This window comes from Nyctereutes procyonoides, unplaced genomic scaffold (assembly GCF_905146905.1).
Source record: "Nyctereutes procyonoides isolate TBG_1078 unplaced genomic scaffold, NYPRO_anot_genome, whole genome shotgun sequence".
In the NCBI taxonomy this organism is placed as follows: domain Eukaryota; kingdom Metazoa; phylum Chordata; class Mammalia; order Carnivora; family Canidae; genus Nyctereutes; species Nyctereutes procyonoides.
In genome coordinates this window covers 8072221-8086117 of record NW_026575128.1, presented here as the reverse complement: position 1 = coordinate 8086117, position 13897 = coordinate 8072221, and the positions used below count along the sequence as shown (strand labels likewise).

The window sequence follows — 13897 nt, the reverse complement described above, 5'->3', positions numbered from 1 at the left end:
CAGCTTAAACCGTTTTCAGTAGTCACGGGGCCGCTGCGGTCGGGGCAGGGCCAGCCGGAGACCCCCGGGGTGTCCCAGGGAGGACAGGAAGCTGTGTGGGTGTCCGCGGGGCTGGAATCTTCAGCAGGAACGGACGCGGGTCCGGACGTGACCTCAAGGGAGCCGAGAAGAGAGCGTTCTGATGTCTGAAATGAAGTGCACCCGTCCCGCCTCCTTATCTTCAGCTCAGTTCATTGAAAAGCCTTGGAGACAAGGGCCGACCCCGGAGCAGCGATCGCCCCTGGTGCCCAGACTCCAAACACCACTTTCCACCAAAAATGAACGTTTTTGGTCTCCTTGGAGACATGAAATCCTTGGAGATCTCCTTGGAGAAATGGCTGATTCCAGGTTGGGGACAGAGAATGTTCTAGAGGAGGTTGGGCCGCTCCCAAAAGGCTCCCACCGGCCAACAGGACAACCCGCACGTGGGTTAGAGGGAAAATTGTGATGGATTTGTTTAAATCCACTAAAATGTAATGATATTTAAAAACGTCCAACTTTAGGCGATGTCAGGGGATCGACTCATTGAATAAAAACTGGTAAATAAAGGAAAATAATGGGGTTTTTCTCTGCCTTTTCTTCCTGAACTATACGTCAGGGTAACCGAGGAGGTGACGGGGGCAAGTTTTCCTTAAGTGGAGGAAACCGTGGCAGGTGGGCACTTCTTGTGGGACCCAGGAAATTTAACAAAAATCCCCTACCCCTGGACAAGCAGAGCAGGACTAACTCCATTTTGTGCTGCACCTGCCTTGTGCCGACCTGCTTATTGCTTAGGGGCGCTGCCCCACTCTAGTCAAGCCCGGGGCACACCCTAATCGGAAATCGGCTCAGTAATAGGCCAGTTCAAATGGATACTTTAGGGTAAAATGTAATTCAATCAGCCACCTGCATGTGGACCAACATGACTGTGCAACTTTCTGCGAATCCCATTGGCCATTGGTCCCTATAAAGCTGCTACGCCTCGTAGTCTCGGGGTCCAGTCCCTGCTCCGCTGTGTCGGTTACACTTGGACCCAAGCTCGAGCTTGTGAATAAACCCTCGTGTGTTTGCATCGGTGTCGGCTCCTCGGTGGTTTCTCGGATTCGTGATCTGGGCACAACGTTCTCAACCCCGCTGGTGGCTTCGACATCCTCAAACAAGAGCATGCCGGGCACTGCGTGTCTCTGACGGTGGTGCAGAGCCCCGGCCGCAACATATTCCCGGTCAAAAAATGGGACCTAAATCTGATTAGGTCTTTAGACCCCGCTGCCAATTAAAGGAACTACAAGAAAGAGACGATCATGTTAAACAACCTCCTTTCAGGGATGTGATCACAGAAATTCAGGATAAATGATGCGGCTTCGCCAACAAATATTCGCCGGGGTTGGGGGGCGGGGGGAGGCATCCACAGACTGAAAGAGCTAACACGTGTGCGGTAACTGTGATGTGGGAACCCGAGCAGGGTCCGGCTTAAAAAATTAAAAAAAAAAAGTGTCGGACAATTATGGAAATTTTATTGTATTAAGTAATTATTTTCATTTTTTAAATTTTTATTTACTTATTTATTTTTAAAAGATTTTATTTAGGGGATCCCTGGATGGCTCAGCGGTTTGGTACCTGGCTTCGGCCCAGGGTGTGATCCTGGAGTCCTAGGATCGAGTCCCACGTCGGGCTCCTTGCATGGAGCCTGCTTCTCCCTCTGCCTGTGTCTCTGCCTCTCTCTCTCTCTCTTTCTGTGTGTGTGTCTCTCATGAATAAATAAATAAAATCTTAAAAAAAGATTTTATTTATTGATTCATGATAGACAGGGAGAGAGAGGCAGAGACACAGGCAGAGGGGGAGCAGGCTCCACGCTGGGAGTCCGACGTGGGACTCGATCCTGGGACTCCAGGATCACGTTTGGGCTGAAGGCGGTGCTAAACCACTGAGCTACTGAGGGCAATAGTATTGCACTTACGTCCTAAAGAGTTCTTCTTATCTGCTAGAGATAGACACTCAAATGCTGTGGATGAACCATTTTGCCTGGAATTTGCTCCACAATCACCCCAGAAGGGGGCAGCGGCGGGGGCGACAGGGAGGGGTACAGACACCGCAAAACAGGCCGTCAGTTTGGACCCGGTGAAGCTGCGTGGTCGGCATGCGGTGTCTGGAACATTCCGCTCAAGGCGTGGGGGGCACATAAAGGAAATGCACGCACACTCATACACACTCACACTCACGGTCCCTACGCACCCACACAACGGAAGCCAAGATGGGGAGGTTTCCCGCCTTGCACACAGACAAGAGCTCAGGACCAAGACCGCAGAGGGACCCCGTGCCCGACCCAGTGCCCGCGCATGGCAGGTGCTCAATAAATACTTTGTCGAAGGAACGAAATCCTGGTTGAAGTATAGACAGACGGGGTGTTAGGCCCGAACTGCGTCCCCCGCCACATTCATAAGATGAAGCCTTAACCCCAGGAGTCTTTGCAGCGAGAGCCCTGAAAGAGTCGTAAGCAAGGTTAATAAGATCATCAGGACGTGGCCCTGGTCCAGTAGGACCGGCATCCCCGTAAGGTGAGAACGCAAAGGCCGCGTGAGGACGCAGCCATGTGGAAGCCACCAAGGGAGCAGCTTCAGGAGGAACCCGGCTGCTGCAGACCCCCCGACCTTGGCCTTCTAGCTTCCAGAGCTGTGGGATTCGGTTCCGATGGCGCCCCGGGCTGCTGGTGAGGGGCTGGTGCCCCCGTGAGGGGGCCCACACCTCCTGCTCCCCACCGCTCAAGCTGCACCAGGTGGGGAGCACCCGCAAACAGAGCTGGGGCACAAGGGGGCCAAGAGCGGGTCCTCCCTGAGCCTCACGGGGGCCAGATGCCGAGCTTTCTCTTTCCCCGTACATCTGCCTTCACGATCCCCCGTGAGGCGGGCACCGCTGTGGGCCTGACCGCAGAGCGCGGGAGCCGGGACAAGGGGCCCGCCCACGGGTCCAGAAGCACAGTTAGGAAGCGGCCGGCGTGGCTCGGGGCCCGGGTTGCCGGCCACTGCGGGTGGACGGGGCAGCGCCAGCCTGACCGCCCCCATCGGAGGAGGTGCCGGTGGCCAGAAGCAGTTCCACACGCCCGGAACAAGAACCACACAGGCCTCATCTGGTGCTTAGAAGTAGTGGTTCTTGGGCAGCGGTGTAGGGCCTCCTCCGGCCCAGGGCGTGATCCCGGGGTCCTGGGATCGAGTCCCACGTCAGGCTCCCTGCGTGGAGCCTGCTTCTCCCTCTGCCTGTGTCCCTGCCTCTCTCTCTCTCTCTCTCTATGTGTCTCATGAATAAATAAATAATTTTTTTTTAAAAGTAGCGGTTGTCGGCCTGGGATCCTGACCGTCCCACGCACTTCGCTGTGGATAAATCGCGTCACTGCCCTGCGCTTGAGCTGTCTCATCTGGGACAGGAGGACAACAGCGGTTCTCGCCTCCTGGGGTTGTCGTGAGGATTCCGTACACTGACCTACACGGAGCACTCGGCCTCGACCCCGGCGCGACGCAGACGCTTGGCCGTCAGTGGCTGGGGGGTCGCAGGCAGGACAAGCCACCTGGCTGGCTGCTGTTTTCCTGCGCTCGGAGCAGGAAGACATCCTTCTCCTGGGGGGCGGGGGGGGGGGGCGCCAGGTGAGCCAGCGAGATCATGTCAGGGCCTCAGTGATCGCCCCGACTCCTTCCTCTGAGGCCTAAATGAGCTACGACGACGACTACTCCGATTCCTCTTGTGCGCAAGGGGAGAACTGGCCTTCAGTCGTTTCTAGAGGACGTTGCAATTTTCTGATTATAAAAGTAACACATGGGGTGTTGCACCCAGAGAGCAACAACGTGGACGCGTTCACACCAAACTCAAACCACTTTGTGCGAGGGAGTCGGGTGGGGAAATGAGGATTTTCAGTTTGAACTTAATCACACTTACATATTGCTTAGATTTTTTGTTTGTTTTGCTTAGATTTTTTTACAACCACCAAGTATTACTGCAAAAATGAGTCTACGTACTCACTGTAGATGATCGATCTCTTTTTACCCCCCTGGGTATTTCTTATAAGCAGCCTTTTTTTTTTTCCTTAAACCCACTTTGAGATTCTTTGTCTTTTATTTTTTTTATTTTTATTTTTTTTAGATTCTTTGTCTTTTAATAAGGAGTTTAATTACCTTTACTGTCATAACTGATGTGTTTGTCTCACCGCTGTCATTCTGTTTTATGGTGCCAATTTCTGATGCTTCCATGTGGGGTCCTGTCTTCTTGGTCTTTTGCCACAGACAATACACTTCCTTTTGTTTTAATTTTCTACCGGGACGGGAAAAGTCAAAACCTGCTTTTTTTTTTTTTTAAGAAATTTATCTATTAGAGACACCCGGGGGCAGCCTGGGGGCCAAATCCGGCCCGTCCACTTAGGTACCGTCTACCTGAGTAGAGGCCCCTCCGGCCCCGAAGCCCAGGACACCTCTCATCTGGCCCTTTAAGAAAAAGTTCGCCGACTTTACCGTAGAGCAACCGGATGATTGTCCTTCTTTCTAAATTTAGGGGAAGATGCCATTTTCTCCCTTGTCCCATTAGAGCCTCTTAGAAGCTAAGTGGCTCTTAGCATATATTAAAAGATTTTTTTTTTTAAAGACCATTAGCTTTTGCATTTAATTGTCCACAAGGTGGGGACACTTAATCAAAAACACAACGAGAAAAAAAATGGAAAAGAGACAAAAGATGCTGATTACAAAGCAGGCTTCTCCCGGGGCTGGGACACGGGGGAGAGGAGCCCCGGGGGGGGGGGGGGGCATGTCCTCAGGGGCTTCTCCATCCCAACTGCCCCGGGATTGACCACCCGAGCTGGGGTCTCTCGCTCTGCCCCCCCCCCCATATGCTGCTACCTGGGTCCCTGACAACCAGGCCGGCAGCCAGCGAGCCGCCAGCCCCCCGGAGGAAACAGCAGGCTCGTCCCTGTGCGGAGCTTGGGGTGCTCCCTGCATCTGATGCGCTCCAATCTCGGCACTCCCCCACCCGCCCCCACCTACCCGAGGGAGAGAAGGGGCCCTTTTAGTTCCCAAATCAGGATCTTGCCCGTGAAACAGTGGGTCTAGTCCTGTCGGGCATGCCCGCACAGCCTCGGGGCCCCCACGCACCAGCAGCTCTGGGCTCAAGGAGCACCCACTCCAGGAGGGCAGGCCGCGCAGAGGGTGCAGTCTGCAGCTTCCAAGCCCTGGTGCAGGGGCGGGTGCTGGTCAGTCCATGAGGATGGGGCCCCCGCAGCCTTGGGGACACTGGGAGCCTGGGCTCCCGCCCCCCCCCCGGGGAACTGGGTGGGGAGACAGGACTAGAGGTCACGGAGCTGGTCAGGAAAGATGAAATGACTGGGGACCAAGTGTCCAAGAGAGCGGCCCAGCAGTGGCCCCTGAAGAACAAAAGGAATTAGGAGAAGGGAAGGGTCTGCTGAGGAGAGACAGCAGGTGTCCTAGAGGGGCGGGCCAAGGAGAGGCCAACCACAGACGTCGGAAGGGAGGATGAGGGAGGATGAGGGAGGATGAGGGAGGATGAGGGCGCCTGAAGGAGAGGTGGACAGTCCTCCAGACCTGGACTCTGCACGGGGGCTTGGCAGAGGCTGTGCCTCACCCGCAAGCAGTCCCAACCCGCACGCACCGCTACCCCACTGTTGCCAGGATGGGTTGATGTCACCTCCTAGTTCCACGGCTGGGAAGGCGTGAAGCTATGACTTTCACCTTGTTTCTCTGACTCTAAAGCTTTGGTCATTTCCAAAAAAGGTCACTCCACTGGAGAAAATAGCAGCGAGACTGTGTGGACCTCACTGTGGGAACGTCGGGGGGAAAAGCCGTCTGCTCAGGGCAGGACTGAGGCAGGTGCCCGGAAGGATGGACGAGCACCACCCAACCCCCAAAGTGGAGCAGTACTTATCTGACGGGTCCGATGAAGTAATGGTTAAAATCTGGGTTAAAATAATCCTCATGGCCAACACTACTGAATGTTGCCTCCCTGCCAGACACGGCTCCACGGCTCCAAGGACAGTGCATGCCCACAATGACCCTGTGGCCAGGCTACACTTTATAGATGGGGCAGCTGGGGCACGAAGGGGCCAAGTCATTTGCCCGGGGCGACTCAGAGGGTAAACACCAGGGTGGAGGCAAAGGACAGTCGGTGCAGGGGGAGGTCAGGCTCTGGAGGCCATTAGGAGGGACTAACCTAGAACAAATATTTTAAGGTCTTTCACCCATCCACCCAACCTTCCGTCCTTCCTTCCTTCCTTCCTTCCTTCCTTCCTTCCTTCCATCCATCCAACCTTCCATCCATCCATCCAACCATCCTCCATCCATCCATCCTTCCATCCAAACTTCCTTCCTTCTTTCTGTCCATCCATCCATCCATCCATCCATCCATCCATCCATCCATCTTTCCTTCCATCCATCCAACCTTCCATCCTTTCTTCCTTCCATCCATCCATCCATCCATCCATCCATCCATCCATCCTTCCTTCCATCCATCCATCCTTCCTTCCTTCTATACAACCTTCCTTCCATCCATCCATCCTTCCATCCAACCTTCCATCCATCCATCCATCCATCCATCCATCCATCCAACCTTCCTTCCATCCATCCAACCTTCCTTCCTTCCTTCCTTCCTTCCTTCCTTCCTTCCTTCCTTCCATCCTTTCTTCCATCCATCCATCCTTCCATCCAACCTTCCTTCCATCCATCCATCCATCCATCCATCCAACCTTCCTTCCATCCATCCAACCTTCCTTCCTTCCACCCTTCCTTCCATCCTTTCTTCCATCCATCCATCTATCCAACCTTCCTTCCTTCCATCCATCCAACCTTCCTTCCATCCATCCATCCATCCATCCATCCATCCATCCATCCATCCTTCCATCCTTCCATCCAGTAACTCACCAACCAGTACCAAGCAAGCATCTAAGTGTCTAACCATTTGCCAGCTGTGGCTGTGAGGCCAAGGAGGAGCCCTAACCCCAGGAGCTTCCAACCCAGCAGCAGCACAGCAAACCCTCTGGGAACTCACTTTACACCAGGAACTGCCCTTTATACCTTGTTCTTATCACTCCCTCTGCTTTCAGCTGGAGCAGACAGGGGCTCAGAGGGAGAAGGTGACCTGCCAGGATTCCAGCCTCTGCCCGGGGGCTTGAGAGCCCACCTGCACTCAGACACTCTGCCACACGCACCGAGTGGTCAGTGGTCCCCCCTCATCCTCCTCCCACCCGTTAGCTCCGGGCGGGGTGTGCTGTGCGGCTCCCCCGCTCGTTCTCCTGGCCTTCCCACACGCTGGCCCGGGTGCTTGGCACGTGGAGGAGAGAGTGCCAGGCAGCCTGAAAGCCTTGAGCCTGTGCAGTGCTGCCAACGCTTTGGGCTCACAGAGCTCCCCTGGGCAGGAGCTGGAAGCGGGGTTTCGGAGAGGGCTCTCCGTTGAGAGAAGAGGCGTCCTCATGCCTGATGGCCTCAAACCAGCATTCCTCCAGTTACAATGCAAATTTCTATGCTAAGTCATTCCACAGAGCCCTGCCACCCCCGGTGAGGGTGAGACGGCCGCCCGGGGCCTGGGAGGGGGGAAGGGCCATGCGGACAGCCCTCTCGGGCCTCTGCAGAGTCTGCGGCGAGCCCCGGCCCGCACGTACCTTCACAGCGCAGCACAGCACTGTTCCAGACCACGCTGCCCTCCTTCAGGATGCAGGTGATGGTCTCTGAGCCCTGGGTCCCGAGGAAGCCTTCGTCACACAGGAAGGAGATGGAGCTTCCCAGCTGGAGGCTGTCCCCAAACCGCTTGCCATTCACTGGCACGCCAGGGTCAGGGCACTCGTTGTGTCGGAAGGCTGTGTGGAAGGGGGTCAGGGTGTGATTAGGAAGGCTGGTGCGCAGATGGGCCCCCCCACCCCCAGAGAAAGTGAGCTTCTAAGCCCAGCCCCAGGCCCCCCCGCCACTTCCACAAGGACCCGCCGTGCTGGAGGCGGGGCAGGTGCCCTGGAACCAGAGAGCCCGGGACCCGGAGCCGCCCTGGGCAGAGAGCAGGGCACTGACACACTGGCTCTCCCGCCGTCACGAGCACCCAGTCCCACTTGGTCCCAACGAGCATCCCGGGACCAGGCACGGGGCCAAGTGCATCCCACGTCAGCTCATTCACAGCCTGCACGACTCCATGAGGTCGGCACGATGACCCCAGGCTACAAATGAGGAAACTGAGGCTCCAAGTGGCTTAGGAGCCGGGCGGCCTCCTACTGTCACATGCACTCCGCGCTGCCCTAACCGCAGACAGTTATGGGGTCATTTATGTTGCAGATGAGCTGGACTCTGAGTCCTGTGACACTAATAGACACTAAGCATCAGAAAGCAGGTGCCCTGGCCCCCAGCCTGTCGGAAGCCATTCCCTTCATCTCCTCGCGGCCGTCAGGCTGCCTCTCACCCATCCAGACAAGCGACGACGCAGGGGCACGAGGCACAGGAGGGAGGGCACGTGCGGGTTTCACTGGGCTTTGCCTCTTATTCAGTACACGGTTCTGGGCAACTTATGTAATTGCGCTGAGCCTGTTTCCCGACCTATAAAGTGGGGACCGTACTTCCCTGGCAGGGTCATTTTGGGACAGAAATAAAAGGAAAGTTGGTATGAATCCTACAGTGGAGGATGTTTGGGATGGCGCCTGACAGATGGTAAGGACTCCGCGGTATGAATCCCCTGCCTTCCTCCCAGGCCCGCTCTGCCTCTACGGAGCATGTCCCCAGCCCGCCCTCCCCAGGGGCGCCAGGTTCTGGAGTGTCAGCCTCCAAGGCACACGCCCCGTGCATCCCTGCTGTCGCGAGGACGGAGCCCCCCGGGGGACCGGGCGCCCTGGCTGGGCAGGCACACCCGTTTGCAAGCCTCCGAAATCCCCTAGTGGTTGAAACACGTGCACAACCAGGGACACAAAGGCCTCAGAGGCTGCTGGGTCTTGCTGGAGGCAAGAGCCCCTCAGGCCCAGGCGTCCTTCCCAGTGGAGGCCAGCGCGGGGGCCTCTGATGTGGCAATGAGGTGATGATCCCCTGTGGAGCTGGGCGGGCGCCCCCACACTTGGGCCCCAGCTTCCTTCACGGGGGCCGATGGCCGGGAGGCTGCCTGACGTTTCGAGAGACGCCGCGGAAGCAGGGCGGTGCTTGGGGCCACGAGGGACTATGGAGCCACGTCCAATGTCGGGGGCAAAGGCTCTAAGTCAAGGATTTAATACCCGTGCGCCTTTCCAAGCCGCAGTTTCCCGGCGTGCGGAAGGGGCAGGCCGAGCCTGGCTCCTGAATCTGTGCGGGGCGGCCTGCAGGGACGTCCACGGGGTACGGCTGCGCCGGGTGCTGGGGGCGGCAGCCGCCCACATCATCGCTCAAACGCCCCACAAGGAGGAAGGACCTGCTTTGCCCAGAGCTCTGGGCATGCAATGGGATCACTGGTCCTTGTTACCAGGGTGCTGACCTCAAGCGAGCACGACGGGGAGCAGCCCGTGCTGTCTTGCAGCGGAGGGGCTTCTGGGAGGGGGGCCACCACGTGGCGCTGACTGAAGCTCGGCCCACATGATTGTCGGCCGCGTGTGACCAAAGAGCCTCAGGTCTGTCCCCCGACACCTGCCCGTGGACTCCTGCAGCACCTGCTACACTGGCATCAGCTCTAAACACTCCAAACATGTTCGTTTCAGGGCCTCATCCCCTTGGGTATTCTGATTTAGCAACGGGGCCAAGTGTAAAGCAATTATGTCTATTTATGCACCCAACTATCTCTGGAAACAGCAAAGTCTGGCGAGAATCATCCCTGGGGGCAGCGGTGGGGGGGATCCGGGGCCTAATTAATACTTGTTCTTTGACATGCCCTGTTTGCACCGTGTGTATGTGTTGCACGTGTGTCATTTTTTCAGGAGCGGAGAAGCCCTGGGGAGGAATCCTCCCTTGGGTCAGGTCCCTGCCTGCTGCCTCTCCGTCCGGCCTCCACCAAGGACTCAGCGCCGGCTGCTTTCTGGAAAGTGGGCCCTTGGCGGGACACAGTAGCTAGTCCTGTCCCCGGCTCACCACTGCCGTGTGCACCTGCACTGAGCCTACGGGGTGGCCAGCCCTCACCGTCCCTGGGATGCCTCTCACCCCTCCTCTTCCTGCCTCCCACCGGGTTGGGCGGGGAGAAAGGGCATCGGTCACTCACGGAGCTCTCGGGCGAGCACTTGCCGATCCTTAGCGGGTCCAGACTCTGTGCTGGCCACAGGGACACGGAGGCAAGCACGCAAGCCCCCAGCTGTCCAGGGCTCACGATCTCACGTGCAGCAAGCACATGTGGATGAGCTGGAGGCTGGAGCGGCAGTGCGAGCCTGGGAAGGCGGTGCCGTGGGCCTGGGCCCTGCGTCCTCTTCCTGTGGGCGGTGGGGGCAGGTGTCCTGGGAAGAGGCACGCCCTGAGATTGTTGCTAGCAAGTGTGCTTGTGTTCCTCAAGGTGTGGAAGGGATGCTGGGAAGCGGCTCCAGCTTGGGCGGTGCCCTGGGACCCGAGGTCCCCAACGGCCCCAGCTCACCGAGGGCCTGGGGACCCAGTTGTGTGGGGAGGTGCCAGGCTCCATGCGTGTTTGTGCATGGGGCGGGATGCGAAGTGGGCGCTCGCATCTCACGGCGGCCCCCGGAGAAGATCCGCGGACCTGCCTGGCAGGTGCAGCCTCAGCCCCACCCGCCTGCTCGGCATTGGCTGAGCTCGCGCGGTCCACGGCTCCTCATGACCCACGAGCACCGCACCTGCTGCTACCTTGGCAGTCTTGCTGCTTCTCGGCCCCGCACCCCCCTCCTCGCTACGGTCCCAGGAGACACAGGAATGAAAAGGATTAGCACTTAGCTTCAGGCTGCTTCTAGGAAGCGGCCCAGGGTTGAAACTGGGAGGGGACGGGTTTTGGACTGTGGCCCCGAGAAGGCAACAGGGAAGTGCCCCAATAACACAGCTAATTAAGCCTCAGATCCAAGCAGAAACGCCGCCGCTGCAGACCTTTGCTCTTGATTCGACTCCTGGGTGGGAACTGGGCCAAGCAGAGCGCGAGCCCCACTGGGGACACCCAATGTCAACCGTAAGCAGGTGTTCAAGGAGCGGGGGAGGGGAGGGCACCTTGAGGGAGGTGGGCGATGAAGACAGGTGACACAGCTGCCCTCCAGGAGGGGGAGGGAGGAGGGAGCAGCAAGGGCCCAGGCTGGACCTTACATGCCACACCTACAAGAAGCAAATGCTCAAAAGAGAGGGAATCCGAGGAAAAGCACCCCGGCCAGCAGCCAGCGCTTTCTGGTTTCTGATCATGTGACCCTGCCTAGCCCTCGGCTCCGGGCCCCTCTCATCGTGCTCCTCCCTGGGGGCGCCAGTCGACCATGCAGGGACTCACTGGTGAAGGTGATGTTGAAGCCCCTCTTCCCCGTGGAGTGGTCGGTCTGGAACTCGAGACGGGCCACGTGGCCGCTGCTTGTGATGGAGGAGGGGAGCTGGTTTCCTGAGAAGGTGCCCAGGACCGGGGCCTCGGCCGTCGCTCCATCCTTGATGACCAGGAAGTCAAACTGGGGTTCCACGTCGATGTCGTTGAAGGCCAGGTGAATGCGGCTCTCGGGCCGGGCCAGGATGAGCCAGACGCAGTGGAGGTGGTTGCCGTAGTCCTCGGGGTAGTTCGGTGACAGGACGACCCCAGACGGGCTGGTGAAGTTGAAGAAGCAGGAAACTGCAAGAGAGGAGCAGGGGAGGTCAGGGAGCGCCCAGGGGCACCTGTTGGGCCTAACGAGCAAGGAAGAAACGCGACACCGGGGTCGGGCGGCCTGGCTGGGCACTGGGTGCTGGGCGCTGGGTGCTGGGCGCTGGGCAGGAGGCCTGCTGGGTCCTCGGCGGACACGGTCTCCAGGGTAGCGGGGGGCAGGGCACGTCGGGCCCAGGTCTCTAAATGGGACGACAGGTGTGCCCGCGGGATTCAGGCAGCCTCAAAGCTACGGAACGACGCACGGGGGTGCTGGGCAACTGTCTTCCAGAGACCAAAGCCTTGGAGGAACCTGGGGGAGGCGTGAGGCTGGCCCGTCCCGTCCCCACGGGCCTACCCACTTCCTGGCCTCCCTCCTGCTTTGCCCTAAGGACACACTCCTCTGAAACCCCTTACTTTAAAACCCTTTTCATGCCAGTGACTAACAGGCCCCCGGGGGAGGTTTAGGCAAGGGATGTGCTATATACATGGAGTAGCAAGCAAACAAGCAAGCGCTGAACCAAAATTAAAAGGGAAAAACAATAGAATGAAACACCCCCCCCCCCCCCCGACCGCAACCAATATGGCCAAGCGGTAAATACCAATGTTAAAGTAGAGCTTTTGGAATTGTTTAAGAACATCAGCAAGAAAAAGAAAAGAAAAAAAAAAAAAAAAGAACATCAGCAAGAAAAAAATAAATTAAAAAAAATAAAATAAATAAAAAAAAGAACATTAGCAAGATGAGCAGAGGGTAGGCTCATGGGATTCGTGGGAGAAAAAATAGAATGACTACAAAAACACTGTGCATTTCACTAGTAAAAAAAAATTAAGAAAAAATATACAGCCCAATATTGTGGAGGCTTCGCGGAAACTCCTAGGTATTTATTGCCAGTTGCAGAGTAAAGCTGATATAATCCTTTTGGAAGGGAGTAGGTGAATTCTTATCAATAGCCACAAAACTATTCAAATAGTTTTTGAATATATATATTCAATATATATTCAAATATTCTGACCCAGGAATCTCTAGGAACTAATTCAAAAGAAAAAGAGCCACATGGACAAAGATGTTTATAGTGACATGATTTCATTACAGAGGAAAAAAAAATGTGAACTACCTATATGCCAGCCTAATAACACGAGGTAAATTATAGCCTTTAACGTGATGGGGTTTGAACGAAATCATTAAAGTGATAAATACGACCCTGCAGAAAAAAGAGCGTTAAGCATCACTTTAAGTAAAACAGTAGATCATAAAATTATATGTATACTTCCAATTACAGCTATTACACATTTATTTACATGTGGATAAAGGCTGGACATGAGCCCCTGAATAAAAATTGTTTTCGGGTAATAGGTTTTGGGGTAATACTTTTTCAAGATGAAAACAGTGTTTAATTTTTCTGACTGCAAAAATGATATAGGCTTCTACAAAACACTTTTATTTATTTATTTTATTTATAAATTTATTTTTTATGGGTGTTCAATTTGCCAACATATAGTACTAAATACTTTCAAATGTAAAAGTATAAAGAGGGTAAAAACTAATATGCGCAAATACCTAAGTCCCCTTATGACATTTATATTGATGTTGGGTGTTAATGATACTGAAAACTTAAGTGAGCACAATATTTGGCTTATTAATTATAATGAAGCTAAGGTGAAAAAAATGATCATGAAATCATGCTTGCAAAAAAAGCACACGCATGCAACAAAGGAATTGGTGGCTCCTTATGCTGAGCTGCTCCTTTCTTCCCTTGACTCGACCCATCTTCCCCTTTTCTACATCAGGAATCCCCTTCCCCGCCTGCTACTCAAAGCCGTCCCATCCGACTCTGCGAAGTGAACCTGGCCCCTAAGACACAGCCAGTCGTGTTCCCGCCATCTCCCCTGTTTTGGAGGAATAGAGAGTCTGGGCCAAGGGGAGAGATGGACGTGACAAAGCCTTCAGGCAACACAACATATGGTTAATAGTGATCGTGGTGATACGTGAATGATGACGACCAAGCGCAGGCCCTGTTCCGAGCACGGTCATCTGTTAGTCAGTTACACTATTTGGTAGGTAGCCCATTTTACAGACAAAGACACCAAGGCACGCAGAGGTTAAGTAATTTGCCGGGGTTGCTTGGTCAGTCAATGGCAACAGCAGGTTCAAGTCCATCTGATTCCA

At 55.5% G+C, this 13897-nt stretch overlaps 1 protein-coding gene across 1 annotated transcript in view; it reads right to left on the bottom strand.

Moving 5' to 3' along the window:
- CSMD2 (CUB and Sushi multiple domains 2) overlaps positions 1-13897 on the bottom strand; it is a 437017-nt gene that overhangs the window by 181600 nt on the left and 241520 nt on the right. The window contains 2 exon segments of the mRNA XM_055341473.1: positions 7661-7855; positions 11395-11721. Of these exon segments, the coding sequence (XP_055197448.1) occupies positions 7661-7855; positions 11395-11721 (522 nt within the window).